The sequence below is a fragment of the Pagrus major genome, chromosome 19, assembly GCF_040436345.1.
Source record: "Pagrus major chromosome 19, Pma_NU_1.0".
In the NCBI taxonomy this organism is placed as follows: Eukaryota; Metazoa; Chordata; class Actinopteri; order Spariformes; family Sparidae; genus Pagrus; species Pagrus major.
In genome coordinates, this window is record NC_133233.1 from 24,568,537 (window position 1) to 24,589,108 (window position 20,572).

The 20,572-nt window shown below is 41.7% G+C and overlaps 1 protein-coding gene across 1 annotated transcript in view; it reads right to left on the minus strand.

The window, feature by feature from the left end:
* Positions 1-5,216: 5,216 nt before the first annotated feature.
* LOC141014486 (cadherin-18) overlaps positions 5,217-20,572 on the minus strand; it is a 95,578-nt gene continuing 80,222 nt past the window's right edge. Inside the window, exons 11-12 of the mRNA XM_073488299.1 lie at positions 14,195-14,446; positions 5,217-6,010 (exon numbers count right to left, since the gene is read on the minus strand). Of these exons, the coding sequence (XP_073344400.1) occupies positions 5,505-6,010; positions 14,195-14,446 (758 nt within the window). The 3' untranslated portion in view covers positions 5,217-5,504. The remainder of the gene's footprint in view (positions 6,011-14,194; positions 14,447-20,572) is intronic.

Here is a 20,572-nt window from a genome sequence, read left to right on the forward strand (position 1 = left end):
AGTCTGTTTTATTATGTAGGACTGCTTGGCAGTCAGCATTTTCTTGTTGTGTCTATACATTGCTCTGTTAATATTCTTATTTCAATGTCTATGAAATCACCTTTTCTTTTTCTTTGATCCCCCATATTGTTGCAGCAAATTAGAAATGATCACTCACAAATCAGCTTGTAGACAATGTGTTGCCTGTTTCCGGTAAATGTGTAACAACAAGGAGAAGGGACAGAAACACATCAGGGGAGTGTTTAAAACCTGTGGCTACTCGGACTGGGCCTGTTTCAAACAGGATCCAGAGCAGACAGAGAGGACAAGGCAGAAAAATGGAGCAACATTGTCATTCCTTATGTAACCTTAACCCTAAGGACAAAACACCCAGACACAAGCAGAGCAAGTGGTGTACGCAGTTCAATGCAGCCAGGAATGCACAGATTTGTCCATTGGGGAAGCAAAACAAGCACAACACAGGAGAACCAGCACCTCAGGTCAAGACTCAGCAGTCCACTCACATCTGAAGAAGTGACTCTCCTTTGAGGACAGCTATGTACACATGAACACTGATGGTTTGAAAGAAGCTATTTACGTCAAACTGAAGCAACCTTCAAACTCCTGCGAGGCCAGTTGCCTCCATATAGCACTTAAATAACACACACAAACTACTCACTGGTAAAATGACAACTTACATCTTTCTTCTCTGCTCTACTTGTATTCTTCATCGCTTTCTGCTGCTCGCTCAAACACACCTCTGCTACGCGCACATATTGCACACTGCCATATTCCTTAAAGGACCTACGTCAACCTAAACGAGTGAACAGCAACACACTCACCTTTGCAGTGTAGTTGGGCTCAGGCAAAAATCGAAAAACTACTTGGTTGGGGTTAGGCAAGAACAACACTTGGTTAGGTGTAGAAAAAACATCAGGGTTTAGGTTCTGCAACTTCCAATACAAATGTACCTGGGTTACCTAAATGACATTGCGTTAAGTATGTGACACCGTATCAATGTGACATGACATTAGTAAGTTAATATAACTGGTCTCCTATACTAAAGTCCTGGTCTTATTTGACCCTTCCACCATTCCTGACCCCCTCCCGGTATGAAGATTATCGCTGTTTATACTGTAATACCTACTACAGCTGCTAGAGGTCACCGCCTAACAACAAACGTAAATATGGATTGTATTGATGTGCTTGATTTTTCAACCTCTATGGTTGTTTTTCTGAGGAGGACAAGCTCTGACATAACCTTCACTTGGACGCACACCACTAAGATCTGGACTAGTTAAGACTAAGCTTAAGTGTAGCTGGTGTTGGCTGGCTATTTTTTTTCTCTTCTGTGGCTTCTCCGGAGCCACAGAAGAAGCTTTCTCCTGCTGTACAGAGACAGCTATCCATCCAGAGCTATGGTTCCTCTATTCCAAAACTACTATAAACATTTCCAGTTTTCACTTGTTTACACACATAGGCCTCCAGAGCAGTTACTAGTATATTTGTTGCCTGAGGCAAGAAAATTTGACACTTTCGGAGCCTGGGAGACATCAGAAAGTTGCAGCTTTGTGGGCTATGTTTCCCTTGACAACCACACTGAGAGAATGATTTTGAGAAGAATGGGGGGAAAAAATTATGGTTGAACGGGAGGATGATAGATTTTGTTTGACTGACTGCTGCTGCATTCATCTATAATCAAACACAATTCATGCACATTTAAAAATGCAAATAGACAATGCCTCAACGAGAAACTTGAGCAGAGAAAGAGCATGTGGGAACTTCTACGCTTGCCTTTGGCAAAATGACCTTTGCTCCAGGCCAGGCCTCGGGCTTCTCGCAAATGTTGGAAGACTTGCTGTGCTTGTCTCCTTGTTTCAATCCAATTGTGAAAAAAAGACAAAACCAACAGTCACTATGTGAGCGGAGGAGAAATAATGGGCGAGAAAACGAGGCGAAAGAATGAGACAGCTGATTGTTATGGAGAGAAGAAGGTCTTTCTTAAGACCATCGTCAACCAACACTGAACCAGAGCAAGACCGGACAGAAGAATCAGGGCTGAGTGAAGATAACCAATCAGCATTTGCAAAAAGACGGTTCACAAGTGATACAATTTCTGTAAATTGATGTTATGGTCCAAGTACTCTTTGTTTCTGTCAGAAACAATTCAACAGAGCGGGAGAGTTTTGTTGCAAAATGAGATTTTCACAATTTTCGGCAGCTATTGAACTTTCCAGACGTGACCCCGCTTTAAAAATACTTGATGGCACAAAATGAAAGCAATCGCAGCTTTTGGAGGTGAGCTGTGTACTTTAACTTCACGCTGAGAAAATGACACCACTTTGAAGTTTGGTTTTCTTGTCTCTTAGATGGCTTACGTAATAAATGTGAGATGATTCTTTGTTCCCTGATAGATGTAAGGGAGGGTGAAGTTCCTCTGCTTTAATGTCATATAAAGTATCCTAAAAATGTCACTGTATGGTACTTTGAATGGGACATCTCAGACAAGAATTCTTTATAGAAGAGCCGAGACTTCACTATTACACACACTGCAAATCATGTAAATGTGACAATGAATGTTCTTTCTCAAGTCTGATTAAGACAGATCACGCAACAATTTAAAATAGCCATAGTCAATATTTTATATTAACAATGGATCACATTAAAAGGGTCACTCATAGTGATGAAACCACAGAAAATCACCCGACTCCGCAGTTTCGATCACCTCTACAGAGCGGTTATAGCATCTTTCAGCTAATTATGTTAGTTTAACGTCTCATTTCAGTCTCATTGTTCTCATTACCCGAACCTGTTATAGTGAAAAAGCTCTAAACTCCAAATGCATGCTACTTTCTCATCACCATATGGCAGACAAAGTGTGTGTACACGTAGTGGAGCATTTAGCAGCTTAAGAGCCAACCATTTCCCTCAGGAGGCGGTGGATACAAGACCAGAGCTAAAGGGACAGTGAATATTGGACTTGCATACTCCCGCATGGATGATAATGTTGCTCTATAGCTCCTGGATGTGTTAATGCTAACATGTTTGTGGTGGATATTTAAGTGTTATGTTCACAGCTTGTTTGCATTTCCCCACAATTCTGAAAAAAAAAATCAGTTCATGTAGTTTTTAACACTGATGAAAGAACTGTTTTAAACATGAACTCTTCCCAATGTACGTATCAAAGTGTGTTTACGGGTCTTGCAGTAAAGTATAAAGCCTTTTTGTGGCTCCATAGGAAGCTGTATATAATCTGAAGAAACGCCTCCAATGATGAAGCTAAATTGCATTGTGGGCAATGCCAGGTTTTGAAAAGTTGTCCACTGATCAAGCATTGGCGCTCCTCGCATTTGTTTTCATATATGGGTGCCTATATTACCCACAAGGCAACTTAGCAACTGAGTGACATCAATGGAGGCGCTTTTTCAGATTACAGCAGCTTCCCCTGGAGGCTTTACACTACTTTTTTTTCACAAATACAGTAGTACTCCCCAATACCTCTAAACACACTTGAATCTGTAAAATTGGTGGAGTTACCCTTACCAGGCACAAACTTAGCAACTTCAGTTGGACAATAAGTTGCCACTTTCTGCTAAGAGGGAATAACCTATAGGTGAAGTGACTTTTATTAGGTATTGTATATTGATGCACACTGTCTTCCTCTTATTCATGACCCAAATTAACACAATACACAAAATACTAATTTTGAATTATACTGTTTTGACATTTTTTATACAAGAAATCAATGTTATGAATCACTCTGTACTGTACTAACAAGAGAAAAATACAAAAGTGCTCCAGGATGGCAATCAAAACATTACATAACATTGCAGCTTGTAATTTGACATCCGCTGCATAAAATTTGAAGTAAAAAGTAAAGCTGTCGACTGTCTGTGCTCCCAAAACTCCCAAAACCCGCCCTACTCCGCCTGTGACTGGTTTGCTAAGATGGTTGTGTTTTCCAAATATGAACTCGCACAGCTCTGGTAATATCTGTTTTTCTTGTGATTCTGATTTTAGCAGTTTATGAGCTGAAATTTTACACATCGACTCTCGCAGCAAGCGCAGCTGCAGACGTTGAGGAGTGACCTCGAGAGGAACAGCAGAAGACCCCTACTGGGGCAGAAGAGGTTGGTGTGTTTACCTGCAAAACAACAACTCAAAACCCACTGTCAGATCCACGAGATAAACAGACATTACCAGATGTGCTGTGTGAGGTAACGGTTCAAGTCAATCACAGATAATGCAACCAACGAGGCCAACCAATCACAGGCGGAGTAGGGCAGTTCTTGCGAGAACTGCGGCAGGATCCATAAACGTGTCTGTGCTCTCTCAACGGCACAGTGGATGTGACATATCTTACTGGCTTGACTACTGCAAAATGCATTTGAAAAATTATGTTATGGCACATTTTCATTTTTCTGGCCTACTAAAATTAGAACACTGCGACTAACTATCGTGGACATCAGCACACTTAAGAACCAAGCAAGATTAGTTTGCATGCTCTTATAGTATACCTACTTAAAGAGTGTGCTTACTTCTCCAGTGTCAACACTTCTTAATGAAAAGCCTGTTCACATTAGCATGTTGAATTTAATATGGGACACAGCATTGAAGTTCCTCTGCACCATCTAGAGAGTACATACCCCAAACTAATCGGTGAAGTGATGCAGAGTCTGACTCCTATAGAGGGGCTCGCAGACACCTAATTAATTGCAACGTTGACCATGAGCCGATGCTGGGGAAACTTTAAGATCCCAAGGTTTCTGCTTCTGTGGCTCTAGAAATCAGACTTGTGGGGGAGCAAAATGTCAGTCACATTCATTGTTCGTTTTTAGATTATACTATATTACATATACCCTCACTGTTAAAAATGTGCTAGTAGTGATAAAACGATTATCTTGCCTCTCTGCAGTTAACATCAAAGAAGCTTAGAAAAATGTACATATATTCCCATGTATGGCTTCAATGAGTCTTGCACAGATAATGGCAACATGAAATAAATGACACAAAACATATTGTAAGCTCATTTGACTGGAGGTGTCACTATTGTGCACATGGCTGGCTCAGCATCATCCTCTGCGTGGTGAATCAAGAGCACCTTCGGTAAAGCCTCCCACCATGATAATCTTAACCGCAAGCTGCATTGTATATCCATTCTCGGAGGAAGAAGACACGTACAATTCTTTCACATATCCACTCATATGGATTTCAGGACTTTATTGAGCAATAAAAAATATACACCAAGGAAAATATCAATTTCCTTTTTCCCCATATTGTTGTTCTTCCATCTCAAAATCTGATTTTAATACTTCCAGATGCACGACCCATGATCCAAAGCGACAAAATGAAAAAGAAAAAGGAAAAAGGAAAAAAAAAAAAAGAGCAGACTTTTTAGTTCAACAGTAGAAGTTGAAAACCACTGGAACAGTTTAAAAGCATCTCTGTTTGTTCATATTGTTCACTGAAAATTTGAAAAACGGATTTCAAACAGATTTTGGTTTGAACGGGAGTGAAATCACAGACTAGGTCGTCACATCTGAATCTGCCTCTCCGTAGAGTTCTGCCAGTTTCTGGAACTCAGGCCCCCAGTCGTCCAGGTAGTTATAATCCTGCTCTGATTGCGTGCCGGGAGAGTCTAGAGGGCTGACGGTTCCTGTGGGGGAGCCCTGGCCCTCGTAAGCGTAGGTCTGGAGGGAGTCATAGGGCGGCACGCTGGTGTCCATGTCGGCCTCCACCAGTCTCTGCTTGATGAACTCATGCACATCCACCTCGTCCAGCTCCACCGACGGGCTCCTGCGGCTGCGGGGCAGGACGCAGTGTTGCCTCGCCTCTGGGCGAACGTCCCGTCGGAACTTGAGCTCTTCGGCGGCAGCTGGGTTGCGAAGGGCGATGATGTCAAAGGCCTCGGTGTCTTCCTCGCCTCCGCCCTCGTCGTCGTAGGTGACCACATTCTCTCGGATGTCCTCTTCGGAGATGATGAGGGGCTCTTTCTTGCTCCGCCTCAGGGTGATGAAGAGAACCACGATGGCTGCAACACAGAGAAAGAAAATTGTATCAATGCTTGATTTAGAAAAAAAAAAAAAGGAAATTACGTGCTAAAAGTAATACCCCTCAAAAAGGAGAACAATAAATCTACAGTTCTGGAAAATGACTTCCTACAATAACTGACATATTTAATAGTTGTAGACAAAAGTCAGACAGGAAGAAAATTGCTTTTCTCAACAATTAAAATGACAAACTGCTCAGCAGAACAGCATCATATAATGGAACAGCTGAATATGGATACACGGCTCAGCCCTGTTTTTTTATGCTAATACCAATCCCTGTGTGTGCCTGTGTTTGTTAATTCATAGCTCATGACAGACAAACATGTCGTGGTTCATAAACAGCCAACCAAATGAACACAAGCAAATTAAATGTGCATATTTATCTGATTTTCTATCACAACAATAAAAACTGGCCAAGCGATGAAGAGTTGTAAATCAATAATGGCGCTGTAGTCAACATTAGCAGTGGCTGTGATGGCACTCTGAATGCTAGCTGTTGAGATAATAACAATATACACATTATAATCATCATTGGAGCAGATCCAACTTCACATCCAGCAAAAAGGCATTACATCATCTAAATATAAGGTGAGCACTTGCAAATATATGGAGTTAAGTCTAATGTGATCATCTTTAAGCTTTGGTGAGGCCGGTAATATAAAGAATAAGCCAGTTGTGCCACATTAAAGAGGAAGCTGTAAAATATCTCTGCAGATAAGTAGCTTACAGTGTGACATATCTTTTCTGGCTATTAATGAAGTCATGAAGCCAAGTAATATTTGATGACATGCTACAGCTCGGAACTTGTTCCTACAACTAATGAGAGTTCTTCTTTGGGTTAATGATGACCTCTCCGCAAGATGTTAACAGTAATGTCTATTTGATAAAATGGCGTCAGCCAGGGAAGTACATTCCTACAGCAATGCAATATCTAAAAGGAGTTCATTATAGTACATTATCAGAGAGGAGCAAGCAAGATCAGTGTTCCTGCAGAGGCATCTTTGCTTCACAATTAAATTGCACTGCATGTCTGCAGGAGGAAAAACATAAAAGGTTTACAGGGACAAAAAGGGAAATTCATCTGATTAAAACCCCTTTTCATAAAGTAGATATGAATGGGTTTTTTTACATCTTGGCATTATACATCAGACTGTTGCAAGATATATTTATCTAAACAGCAACCCAGTGTGTTAGATCAGCCAATCGGGATTAGAGGAGGGAAGGTGTTGGTGGTAGATTAATAGGAGGTAGAGGTTTCAGCTTTCATAACATCCAGGATGCAATGATGCATTTGGCTAATCTACAGTATTTACTCAAGCAATACATTTTTTTGTATACATATTGTGGTGTTTACAGCATTCTGTAGACGGAATATATAAAGCAATTTCAAAGGGAAGATTTAAGACTCAGAGTAGACTTAGACACCAAAAGGTGTGTTGACACCAAGCTCGAGCTGTTTAGTTTAACACCTTTCCTCTTTCACTTCTCTTGGGCAGGTAAGAATAATCCCATGCAGACCGTGGCAGTTTTAAATAAACTGATAAATGCTGACCTGTCCCAGCGCTCTCACAACTGAGAACCTGAACCAAATACAATAAATGAAATTCTCTTTTAATGGCTCCTGAACACATTAACGCAGCGGGGATCCCTTAGGACAGAAGTTACACGTATAGTGGGGTCCAACATTTCTACAGTAGTTAAAATGCATCTATCTTGCATTTGTTTAAATGTAACAATATTTTTTTCATTCCGAATATCAGCCTACAATTTGAGTGAAAAGTTGAAGATTTTCCACCACTTTCAGAATACATAAGTATTTGGCATGTCTCTCTTTTGCTTTAATGTTAGCACGCACCCTAGCGGCCATGGACCCCACAAGTTTGTGCAAAACCTGATGACTCGTGTTATCCCAGCATGATCTGACGCTGTTGCACAAAGCTGCTTGTGATGTCACAGAATGCTTGGCTTTCTCGGTCTTGTCCCCGCATAAAAGTTCAATGGGGTTGACGTCTGGCAAAAGATACATCAGTATCTGCTGCTGTACCACCAGACTAAAGAACAGCTTCTTTCCTCAGGCAGAGAGACTACTCAATTCATCCTCCACGCTCAGCCACAAATAAGATTTTTTATGGCTTATTATTTATTCATTTTTTAATATAATTTTACAGCATAAAGGGACTACACATAACGTTTCTTTGTACAACACTAGTTAGAGTCGCACCCCCTGAAAATACAGGACCTCAAATTACAACACAGCTTTTCAGGATTTGAGTGTATCATCTCATTGAAACAATACAACCCCACCAACACAGACCCTTGCATTTTTAATGCAGGGCCATTTTCGACCTGAATGCCAGGGTGCAAGGTCTTCAAATTTGGCAATGAGCTTCTGCACTGTGTGTGAACAGGTGATAAATGTGTGTAATAATAAATGTAATAAATGTATGTCATTACAACATAATGGTCACATTTCCTGATGAATTTGTGTCGGATCGGTGCAATTACCTCAAACCAGGTAGCAGAGTGAGTCAGGTGGGTCTGAGACCCCCAGGGCATTGCCCACTGAATCCAACCCCAGGTATGAACAGATTATTAGAGCAGACTGTTAGAAGTATCTAATAGCCGGCAGTTATGCTTGGAGCATCAAATAATAAAATGATTCATCGTAGCCTGGATTCCTACAGCTATTTCTCTGTATTTTTTGCTTTATTCTTTAGCTGCAGGACTTAGAATCAATCTAATCAATTACTAAAACTCAGTCTAGTAACTGAGCAACGTGTGGCCATGAGGCATTTTTCATAAGCCCTGATTGAGTTGCACTTGGATAATCTGAAACTAAACGAAGAATGAAAAACTTTTCCATCATGGACTAAAAAAGATCTGCTCGACTGTACCCTTAGACGACTTATGACTAAAGTAATTATTCACAGATTCATCTACATATATTTCATTGTTCAGTGCAGTTCCCTGTCGGTGTTTTTAATGAAATGTCCCCCAACCTGCATGTGATTAATCTATGGAAAAAAAAAACAAATTCACTACACTCCACCTGGTGCAGTGGCACCCCAAGTGGGGTTACAGAGGGTGAAAAATGCAATTTGTGTGGGACAGTGCTTATCGCTGAACTTGTTTAAAGCAACCAATTACACAATGCAAGGATATGAGAGTGTGTGAGGTGCGCTGGGTCAATCACACTGAGCAGAACTCGGAAATGAAGATTTTTCTTTTTTTCATTTACTTGCCCCTGCATACTTTTGAGCCGTTACATTTTGGCCATTTCCTTCTCTATCTACAGTTTAAAACATCGCTGTGGTTTAGAGGTAAACAGCCTGGATATAATGAGAAATAAAAATGTTACCCAGACACTCAGTTAATGCACCTTTCCATTATTTACCAGCATGCTCTGCGCTTTCCACAGTTCATGATCTACTTGTATTTGTAGTATATTCCTATCCACTGCACTGTACACACTATATCGTAATACACTCTCTACATTAATGCTTCCTCAATGGTCCATTCAGGTCATTTCATACGCCTAGCCAAGGCCAGTTGAGGACGAACTGTTGCTCTGCACACCACTTATGGTACCAGGGAGCATTACTCCAGTCTGCAGATATGTATTTGCAAGAGTAGAGGCCATTGCAAAAGTCTCATTATGCTGCATTCACCCTGGTTATGGAAGATTACACTGGGAGGCTAGAGAGCTGCATTGTGCTTCAAAATAATGTGTCTAATCCCAATAAGAGGCCATTCCATGTTCCAAGGCTAAAGAGCAAAACTTGTACAACATAAGCAAAAACCAAGTGGAAAGCTTTGGGGCTTGAAAATGAAGCCAACGAAGAAGTACCAAAAACTGCAGTTCCTTGAATGGCCACTTGAGGCTGGCTCCAAAATCACATCAATCCCCATAAGACTCCATGTTAAAATGCCCATCTTTACACCAGAAATAACCGTGTTTAGCAGCAAAAACGTTTTTGCACCAGTTTGTAAATTAATATTAGGGCTTAAAATTATGCATAATTAAGGGCGTGGCCACTTTGAGTGACAGCTAGTCGCAAGCTGTCTGCCAATACAAGTCACTGAACTTGACCTCTGCCATCTTTGTGGAGTCGGTGCCTTTAGGAGAATTGTCCACGCAATTATGAGACAAATATATTGTATATATACTGACAGACCGGAGGGGAGGGACAGACGCCGGCCTTTCTGATCAATGGGCAATGCTGTTGACTGGCCAACAGAGGCTGGAGCTGGCGAGCTCTGGAGGAGACAGCTGTGGACAGAGTCTGGAGCTTCTAGAGGACTGAGATTCCAGCTTGGTGGACTGTGGTGGGTATATTTCAATAACCAGGCTTCATTTGGCTCCCCTCGGCTCTACCCACGCTCCACCTATTTGCCCATTTTTGAATTCGCCGGAGTTAGGCGGAGCCAGGCACTGCCAAGATGACAATGGCCTGAGCCACCCACTTTGACCTTCAGACTGGCCTTTCAGAAACCTAAGTTGGATGTCATGGTTGCTCTCTCCCCTAATTTTTATAGTCAGTGGTAAAAACACAAGACATAAGTATAAGCTAGCACTTGATCAATAATTCAATCATGTCATTCACACACATTTTGAAGTATGAACAATCAGTTTGAAAACAGCTTTTTGTATTTGAGGAAATACTCCTTGACCCAATCAGACTAATGTGGGTGCTGTTTTCTTACTAGAAAGAACTGCAAAGGATTATTATCATATCAAATAAGATCCTCATATTAACAGAAATGTTCTATTTTACCATAGCATTAGCATTAAGTATTTGTTCTGCATTGAGTTAATTCCACATTAAGCAGGTTATGGTTGTGTTTTTAATCCAATTCCTCTTTTCTACCCAATTAGTTCTATAATACTGTACTATTTCACTTGAAATCAAATTACTACAATCCAAACAATGATCCACTTATGAATATTTGATGTTATTTAAGTCACGTGTAAAGGCCATTATCAACTGTGTCGGCTCAGAGATCGTTTGTGTCCCTCTCTGCTTTGCTGCAGGCTTAATTAGAGTGGCTTATTAGAGGGCACGGAGATAAAACAAGGACATTAATCGGACAGATGGAAAACAATCGGACCCAAACAAATCACACTGACAAGCAAAGACGAGCAGGAATTGAAGGGGTGAGCCATGTCTATGTAAGTGATATACGGCAGACATTGATGCGCCCGCTCCACAACTTTTATCTGTCAATCAACTTTAGTCTACATCTCTAAAACCAGCCTGCCGCTCTCTTACAACACTTCGTGTAAAAAGACCTATCACTTACTTTTTCTTGTGTCTCATGTGTGTTCATGCAGGACATGCTATTTCTTTCCGTCTTGAGCACTTTGCTCATTCATGCCATCTAAAGACAAACTATAGGTTTTATGGGTTCAAGGACAGTCTCTTGGTAGATGCTGGCACATGTTACAGCTCACCTTCAATCTTTTTTTATATCTATTTTCAATTCTGTGCAGGCATTTAGGGAATGAGTACACAACTCTAGGAATGAGTATTGCAAGAACTGTTCAATGTGCCTGAGTATCTTTTTTTCTAGTTGAAAATGTAACCAAATACTATAATATTCCAAACATTTCAGCCGCCAGATGTGGTCTTGTTGCACTTTGTTTGTATACATCTAACTATAAAGAAAGGAATCTTTGTCTTTCTGTCTGTATCTTATTTGCATATCTTGAGAACTGTTCATCAGATCTATTTCATACTTGGCAGGTTTGTTGCTGAGGACCCACAGAAGAGCAGAATTTGGTGGATTTTGAAAAAGGTTACACGTTCAATTTGAATATATTCTGATTAAACAGTGACCACCGCTCTGTGCAGCAGTGGGGGCATGGCTTCAGCACTTTTGCATCATGGCTCAAATCGTAATGGAGTCTGGATGAGTGGGGATTGCTTGGCAGCGCTGTCGGCTGCTCTGACATGCCTCTCTCTATTTGGTTGTTGTGGCCCTATTCAGAAAGTACCAATGTAATCATCCAGAGTTTAAATCATAAATATAAAACATGTTTGATATCATCGGGTCTGTGTCTATGAGAGGTCTGGAGGCTTAAGACTGAATCTGTAAACCCCTCACAATACCAGATAATCTGTGTTTTTTTCGAATGGGCTCTGCACTAGTTTACATTAAATCTGCAAAGCTTGATCACCTTCTTGGAAAAAAAAATAGAAAGTAGTTGAAGTAGTAGTTGAAAGATGGCCAGATTTCACCTCTTCCTGCTAGCTTAAGTGAACAGGCAAAATCAAATTAGCCATTGCTTTCCTTGACCTGAGATGCACCATCTCTGAAATCTGCCAGCACCACCTAAATAATATTGAGATCCAATCTTGAATAGAGCAGAATCAAGATAATGAAAACCCTTATTAATACCAGGTATAAATGCAAAGCCTGTGCCATCATACAGATAATTTATCCAGATAGAGATCACAAGTTATTACCAGGTGTAAATGGGGCCAAGTGTTGAGGTTCAAGAGACTTAAAGTACAAAGGGACAATTAGCATAAGGAGAGAGGGCTGCATGATAAAAAAGGTACTGCAATTACTTAGCATGCATCTTAGACCACCATTCCTCCAGGACACACACAATAAGCTGTTTCTTAACTGTACCTGTCATTAAACCCAGAGATGGTGAATTATGAGAGATGGTGCAGGCAGGGCAAATGAGTGACTGTTAATGGAGCGGAATCTGATTCATTTTGACTGCGATCCACTGACAAACTCTCAAATCTCTTGGGGTGATGGGTTTCCAAACCTCTGTATAGTAGCTGAGCTACTGTATGTGTGAGACACTTGGCTTGTAACTGGAAAGTGTGAAGCCCACAGTAAAAAAGGTGTGATGAGGTCCTGTCTCTCCCTGTTTCTCTTTCTCCCCTCCATCCTAACTACGGTCTCCGTTGTGCTGATGATTAGTGATTCAGCATGTGTCTCTCACTCAAGCGTTTGCTCTAGACAGTGGTGATGGCCTTTTGTTCGCCTCAGCCAGAGGGTTTGGCATAGAGGAGGAAGAAAGCTAGTATGAATATGCATAACCTTCACGCACTAATGTCCACAGACAATCACTGAAGAGGGGAGGGGAGAGCTGCAACGGTGAGGCTGTGTTATTAGACAGTTTTGTCTAATCATGTCCGACTGCAGTTTTGGTTTGCAGAGGAGGAAATTGCTCTGCGACATTTCTCACGCCCTAGGTTTAGTTGAATTTGGTTGATTTAGTTCAATGTTTCAGACATTTTCCACCTCCAACATTGCGTTCCAAATAATAATTTTTCTCATCTTACCCTCAAAGCTGATTGTCCACATTCCAAATCCAAAGTGAAAAGATCGTATAGATTACACGTAATCATTTGCAGTCACCGGAAAGACAGGTTGCTATAGTGACAAGGCACATGCTCATTGACTGAGGGCATGTTTTCTGGGTGGTGCAATGAGCTGGTAACACGGATGCAGCCCTGTTTATTTTCACTGTATTTCTGATTGAGTTTGGTATGCATGGTGCAGAACGCACCCGTCACACATCTATGTTGGCTGTCACCACATTCCTTCATGCTTATCCTTCGCTCTTCTAGTCGCAACATGCAATGTCAAACATGTGCCGGGCAGAGAGTGATGGGGAAGGAGATTCAGTTGCATGGTAAGAGAGCACATTTGAATTGAATTTCAAATCAGCAACAAATATGATTTAGGTCTAATCTGATTTTTCTGATTCGAGCTGCCTGTCTGTACACGAGCATGGTTTATTCTTAGACGTCTTTCAGTTGTACACACCTCCTCTCTGAATCACATTGACCCTGCAATCTGCGTTCGCCTCTTCTTTGCTGTCTTTGTCCTCACCATCTCCTTTCAAGACACCTCTCCTCCAGCCTCCTCTCTGTGTCCTCCTTCTCTTCCGTCCTTTGCAATCCTTTTCTTTTTCTTTCACCCATGCCCTACACAACTCTTTCTACCCTCATTCTAAATTCTACCTGTGTCCTCACATGTCTATTCGTCCCTCTGTCCTCCTCTGCCCTTGTCAACCCCTTTCAAACCCTTCCACCCTTCCCTGCTCCTCTATGGTTCATCTCCTCCATCCATGCCCTCAGGATGTTGCCCCTGGGCAGCTCCCCCCTGCTGAAGTCCCCACCAGGTCTGTCCCAACTTACCCAGCAGGATGACGATGCACAGCAGGATGGCAATCAGAGCCCCCGTGCTGAGACCAGCCGAGGAGAGGAAAGCTTCGCCTTGGCACATCCGGATCCTGCCGTGGCGTTGGCACGGGCACACCCGCAGAGTCAAGGTGCTGGTGCCGCTAAGCGACGGCTCCCCGCCGTCCCACACCACGATGGGCAGCTCGTAAAGCTCCTGGGTCAGGTGGTTGAAACGCCGCCGCCTGGCAATGATGCTGGCAGTGCTGTCTGTAATAAAAAAAGATGAAGGGAAATTAGCCCCCTTGGCTAAAAAGACTAATTGATGGTTTCCTCTTTCTTCTCAATTATGTTGCTCTTTCAGCGAAACCTGCAATTACCTATTTATACAGACACACATTTAGATTAAGGGTAGGGATCATTGGCCAAACAGAAATCCTATCCACATTTGCCATGCCGAATTGGATGTTTATGCTTTTGAAGTATCTCAAGCTGGTATAATTTTTACTGCGTCTTACTGTCGCTTCCCTGTGTTCCAAGGCTGATTTATTTCAAAAGGTGTTTACTATTTTAATGCGCTGCAAAAGAGCAGTTCACCTTGGCCTCTGCGATAAACACTGTTAATGGAACATGTCAGAGAACTAAACAGAACTAAAAAAAGAAAATAGAAAAGGCAAATGAGGGAGACCTCAAGAGGAGGGGTTTACTGAAAGATTCAACAAAGAGGAGGAAGCAAATAACCACACGGATGCAACACTTGTATACACATGAAACAAAAGGCGGATTGAAAAGGAGCTCATTGTGTTACTTGTAGTCTCTCTCAGGTGGACCTGGATTCACGATCTGAGACAACCACAACGATGACAGTGATAAAACAACTCTAATTGGAATATTTTCTATGAAAGATGTTCTGCATGTGTCAAAATGAGTGTGTATCAGCCGCCGCAGGGATCCTTATTTCGATGTGTTCACCATAAAGATGAGATATGTACAGTATAACATGCACAGCAGGCTACTTGCCAATGTTCTCTACATTGCTGCAGCCAACTGAAGCAGCCTTGTTTGCTCCAGCCAAGTTTATTTTTACATCAGTGGATTGTGGAACTACTGGGAGATTATATAAATTAGGAGCAATATATTATACAGTACATGCAGTCCAACATGGAAGCACACACAGCTCCTGCATGGACAGCAATAGGGATAGCATCGCTGATAGGACTGTCATTAGCCATCTGGTGGCATTTCTGGTCCAGTTGCACACCAATCCCAAACTGAGTCACTATGCCACATTGAATTAGATAATGGGCTGTCTTATCCATACTGTTTTGGCAACACCAGTACAGAATAAGTGCCAGCAAAGTGGGAGAAACTTTCTGTAAGGATGAACCAAAAACCCCTACATTTGCCAGTAGAAACAGGGGAATAGTTGACCACTGATTAAAAGCATCTGTAACTTGAATGTTTTTGTACACCAATAGTACGTAACTTTGGTTGTATAGCAAAATACATGATTCGGTAATGGCAGCAATTAGAGTAAGCAAGTACAACTGTGCCGAGTTTCATGCTTTTATGAAAAAGTGAATGATCTTTTCACATATCACCCAGACTACAAGTCTAAACAAATGGGTCTTGACCTGCTTTTCGAAGAAGTCCGCAGTGTACACAGATCTTAAGCCAAATGGGATGAGTTCCAGAGGTCAGAAGCCACAACCCTCAAAAGTACAATCTACTTTAGTTTTAAGCCTAGATAGAGGAACTACTGTAGCAGCAAGCCCTGATCGCAGGACCTTGAAGACCTGCTTGTGACAACATGGTGCTGCTGCTGCAGTAGATCTCTGATGTGATCTAAAAGTGATTGCAAGAACTTTAAATTGGATTCTGTATTTGATGGGGAGCCAGTGGGGAGCAATAAAAAAATCGGTGTCACATGAGACCTTTTAACAGATACAATTTTCACAGCTTGAAATAGGAACATTTAAATTGAAGAAAATGTTAGTATTGTCCAGTTAATTATAGCAAAGTGATTATTAAAAGATACTCACACTGCTCATGTATCCTGTAGCTTTGAGTACTCAGCAGAGTTATAGTATAATGCTGGTTCATAGTCAGCTTTACAGGAACATTTGTTGTGGTTAGATGGCAAAAATAGCTGCTCAGGCTCACTTGTTAGTAGGGATGGGCATGAGCACTCGAGTATTTGAATACTTGATTAGGACGTCAGTATTCATTCAATGTATAAAGTAATGACATTTTTTATATACACATTGGTGCAGTGGTTGCCTCACAGCAAGAAGGTCCCCGGTTAGAGACGTGGCTGGGGCAGGGCCTTTCTATGCTGAGTCCGCATGTTCTCCCATTGTCTGCGTGGGTTCTCTACAGGTTCAAAGACATGCAAGTCAGGTAAATTGGTCATCTAAAGTGCCCATAGGTATGCGTGTGAATGGTCTCTATATGTCAGCCCTGTAATGAACTGGCGACTTGTCCAGGGTCTACTCCGCCGCTCACCCAATGTCAGCTGGGCTCAGCTCCAGCCCCCCGCGACCCTGTAAAGGATAAGCGGTTACGGATAATGGACGGATGGATTTTTTGATATAATAAATGTAAAATTGAAATGACCCCGCTTGTACCTTAAAAGTTTAAATCTTTCAGATGTAAGTGCTGTCTCGAATATCTGCACAGGACAGAGTCGATTAGCCAGCTCATCATGAAAATGGTGACTGGAGATATGCCCCTTTATAGAAGAAGGTGGCTTCCGTGAGCCGATTGTGTTTCCAACAACAACTATTAGAGTGGAGAGGATGTTTGTGAAAAATGCAGTGAAATTTAGGGCTGATCTGTACAGTGCCAACAAGGCACTACTTACAGTGTCTAAGATGTCTCAAGTGCTTGATGAAAATTTAATGCGAGTACTCGAAAATGGAAATTACTTAAAATGCCCATCCCTCGTTGTTAGCCAAACTTATGTGCATAATTTCACCTAAACCCTTCGAGCTGCTCAAAAATGCTCAAAAACTATATCTACATTAAGTGCTATACGGAGGCAGCTCAAGCAAGTCCAGCTGCCTCTGTATAGCACTATGCAAGTAAATAGTGGCTGTGTTTTGGGGAAGATTCTCAGTCATCCAGGCCATGGTTTATCCGTTTCCTCTTGCAACAGAACATGCTAAGCTCATTTCCCATTCGTCAGGGATGTTAAACACCACCGTCCAAAAGCTAAGAAGCTTACACCGACATGTAGGCCATCACACGACCACTTCACATGAAGGGCTGCGCTGAGGGTTTACCATTTTAAGAATCTAACACGCAACGCTTTCTGGTACCTGCACACTGTGTGAGAGGGGTTATCTCTGCAGTTTAGCCATTGGAGCACATGGACCACAAAGAGCACTGACTGAAGATTTGCAAAATTTAAGGCACACCAGCCCTTTAAAAAGTTGTATCATGAGCTATAAAACACAGCTACACACAACAGCTACAGCCATCCCTGTTCATTCAAAGAACATGGCTGGATGAATCACGTACATGGGTGACTAACTTGGGCCTCACATGACTGACTAACTAAAAACTTGCGGCTGACACGTTGCTGATATATACAGTATATCCACATGGTATTTTAAGGCTTGCAAATGCTGAATCGTGCACAGGGCAACCTTTTCCTTTCCACCCAGCGAGAACACCTCCGCCGTGCTGTACTATCGTGCTGCTGCTCTGAGACCTCGCCTCCCACTCCAATCTCTGCTCCATCTATGAATAATTATAATGATCGACAGTTGGAATGACAACACGTACTTCAAGCTTTATTAAGTCAGACTCGCAGTATCACCGTATCAGCAAGCAGATGGGTGGGGGGTTTGAGAGAGTGCAGTGTGAGAGATGCAAATAACAAGGAAGAGAGATGGGGAGTTGGAAGATGAGAGGAGAGGGGGAGGCGAGGGGGTGAATAGAGGAGGTGTGTGTGTTTGTGCGAGCCAAAGAGAGAGCAGAGAGGGCGAAGGCTGAGGCAGAGGGATACAAACAAGCAGTGTGTGTACGTGGTGTTCGCTGTCACAGCCTTTACACTTTGAAGCACAAGAACCGCGGCAGCGCAGGTCCTCGCACAGACCACAGCGAGGAAGAGCACATCAATTATGTCATGCTAATTTCACATTAAACCGCCTCTCTTCGCAGGTGGGTGGAGGAGAGCTGCGCGCCTGCTGATTAACGCCGCAGTGAGACGGACCATCTGCAGCCACGTGGCAGCACAAGTTAGCACAGTTGGGACACATCGTCGCCTGCAGTGCGAGGCAGGTGACCACGCAGGAAATGAAGGGAAATGCACTTTGAAGAGCACTCTGCACTTCACTGAAAATAATCCTGAACATTTTGATCTGTGTTGTTTTGCAGATCACTAGCAATCAATTTTTCCTTTTTTTTTTCTTCCTGGAGTCTGGTATTCTATTACATAAAAAATGCACACAGGCTTTAATATGCATGTGAATGAGGCTTTACACAACCCTGTGGAATTATCGCCCTGCAGTGGGCTCGTTAAGCACAAGCCACTAACTGGCAAATGGCCTCATTTTTTAACTTTTCCAAAGGCATTAGCATGCTAGGTAAAGTATCACTTACATAACTTTTGTATCACTTGTGCATTTCTGTCTCTCCAACTAAAGACATGAATTAAAGTGATATTTCGCAATGCAAAAAGTTGGAAATGCAGAAATTCTGGCAATAACTCTTTCTCAGTTTGTTTTCATGATTGAATTTATGACTCCTTCATTTTTACACAGATACAGTTTTAAATGGCAAAATCAGCACAAAGAAAGCAGATGTAAATTATCTGTAGAGAGGTGTATGGAAAACCAGAACATCCCTGATTTGCAGAATCAGGAATGCACACACCCAAATTAACAATTTTACCATATAGTGAATTCAAACATCTTTGTCTTATAGCTGACTCACTGCAAAATATATCAAGAGTGATTAAAAAAAAAAAAAAGCAGACCAACAATAGACACGCGACGCAACCACATCTCCACAGACTTCAAACTTGCCTACACATGCACTTAGCTGGATTCCTTGTGAACTTTGGTGGGTGTGTGTAGGTGCCGGTGATGGGATTCAGCACGAAACCTTCTCACCAGTTGCCACTTGGAGCACAGCACAAATTGTAGTGGCACTGCTTCGTGGGCAGAATATATATTGGGTCACGTTCTAAAGGTAGGTATAATGTTGTAAAGGTTATAGAGGCTGCAAATGTTAAGAAAATGTATGTCTTGTGTAGGTGCCGCAGGTGTCTGAGTCCATACCATTGTTCTTCCTGCTTACAGAAGGAGCAATGTATTTTTGTTGCAAAAGGTTAATTCGTTTGGGATTATCTTATCCATCTACAAGGCTCTGCACTGACTGGGATGTATCGGTCAACCCACCATCATCAGCAATACTTCTCAACAACTTCTTTGTTACATCAAGAACAGATCTAAGAAAGATCCCTGGTTGGAAACATTTCTTTATAATACTGTTTGAAAACAACATATTTTATTGTGACTGTTCATTAGATGTCAGTTATTTCAAAGGCACATGACTGTTAGAAAGTTGGCCAGTTGACTGCACATTATGATAGTTCACTCAGCACTAGTTGAAACAGATTTCATTCTCCCTCCATTCTTTCACTTTCTCACGATGAAAATTTTATTTGACTCCTCACATCAGAGGTTGAGGATATTGGCAGGTGGAATAAAAATAAAAACAATATTCGCACATCTGCATAACTAAGATGACTTAATTCTAATCAAAGAAAACTTGGTTTTATGATCACAAAGTCATACGAGCGAGGTGGAATTCAAGATCATTTTGCTGTGTGGAGCCCGGGGAGCTGGTTGATAAGAACTTTTTACTGCAGGAAAGAAACGGTAAAGTTGGGTTTCTCAGTGCATCTAATGTATCTCAGTGTATGTTTCCTTGTGTAATAGCGCTTCACCTGGATGTAGGTGTAATGGCATATTCATGCATGTTTAATTCTTAACCAATTAGAAATATCTCAGCCCATGTGGAAGATTGATGAGAGGTTTAAAGGAAAAGATGCCCAGAGAAATATTCTGTCTTGGATTCTGAATCTGGACCCTTTGTATTCCAGACATGCATTGTACTTTTCTGCAAGCTGAAGGATAAACTGCTTCGAATAGACAAAGAGAATTTTGTTCTTCTGTGTCTCAGTGTTTGGTTCCTGCAACCTGTAAGTGGTTATTTATTTAAACTTATTGAAGGCTGAAACAAACCACTACAACACTCTACATCCCTATATCCTGAAATGTTGTTACACATCACTTTTCATTCGATAGAACAATTTTGACAGAGGATTATTTGAAATGGGTTGAACAATTTTGACAGTTTTCCTACTATATAGAACAGTGTAAA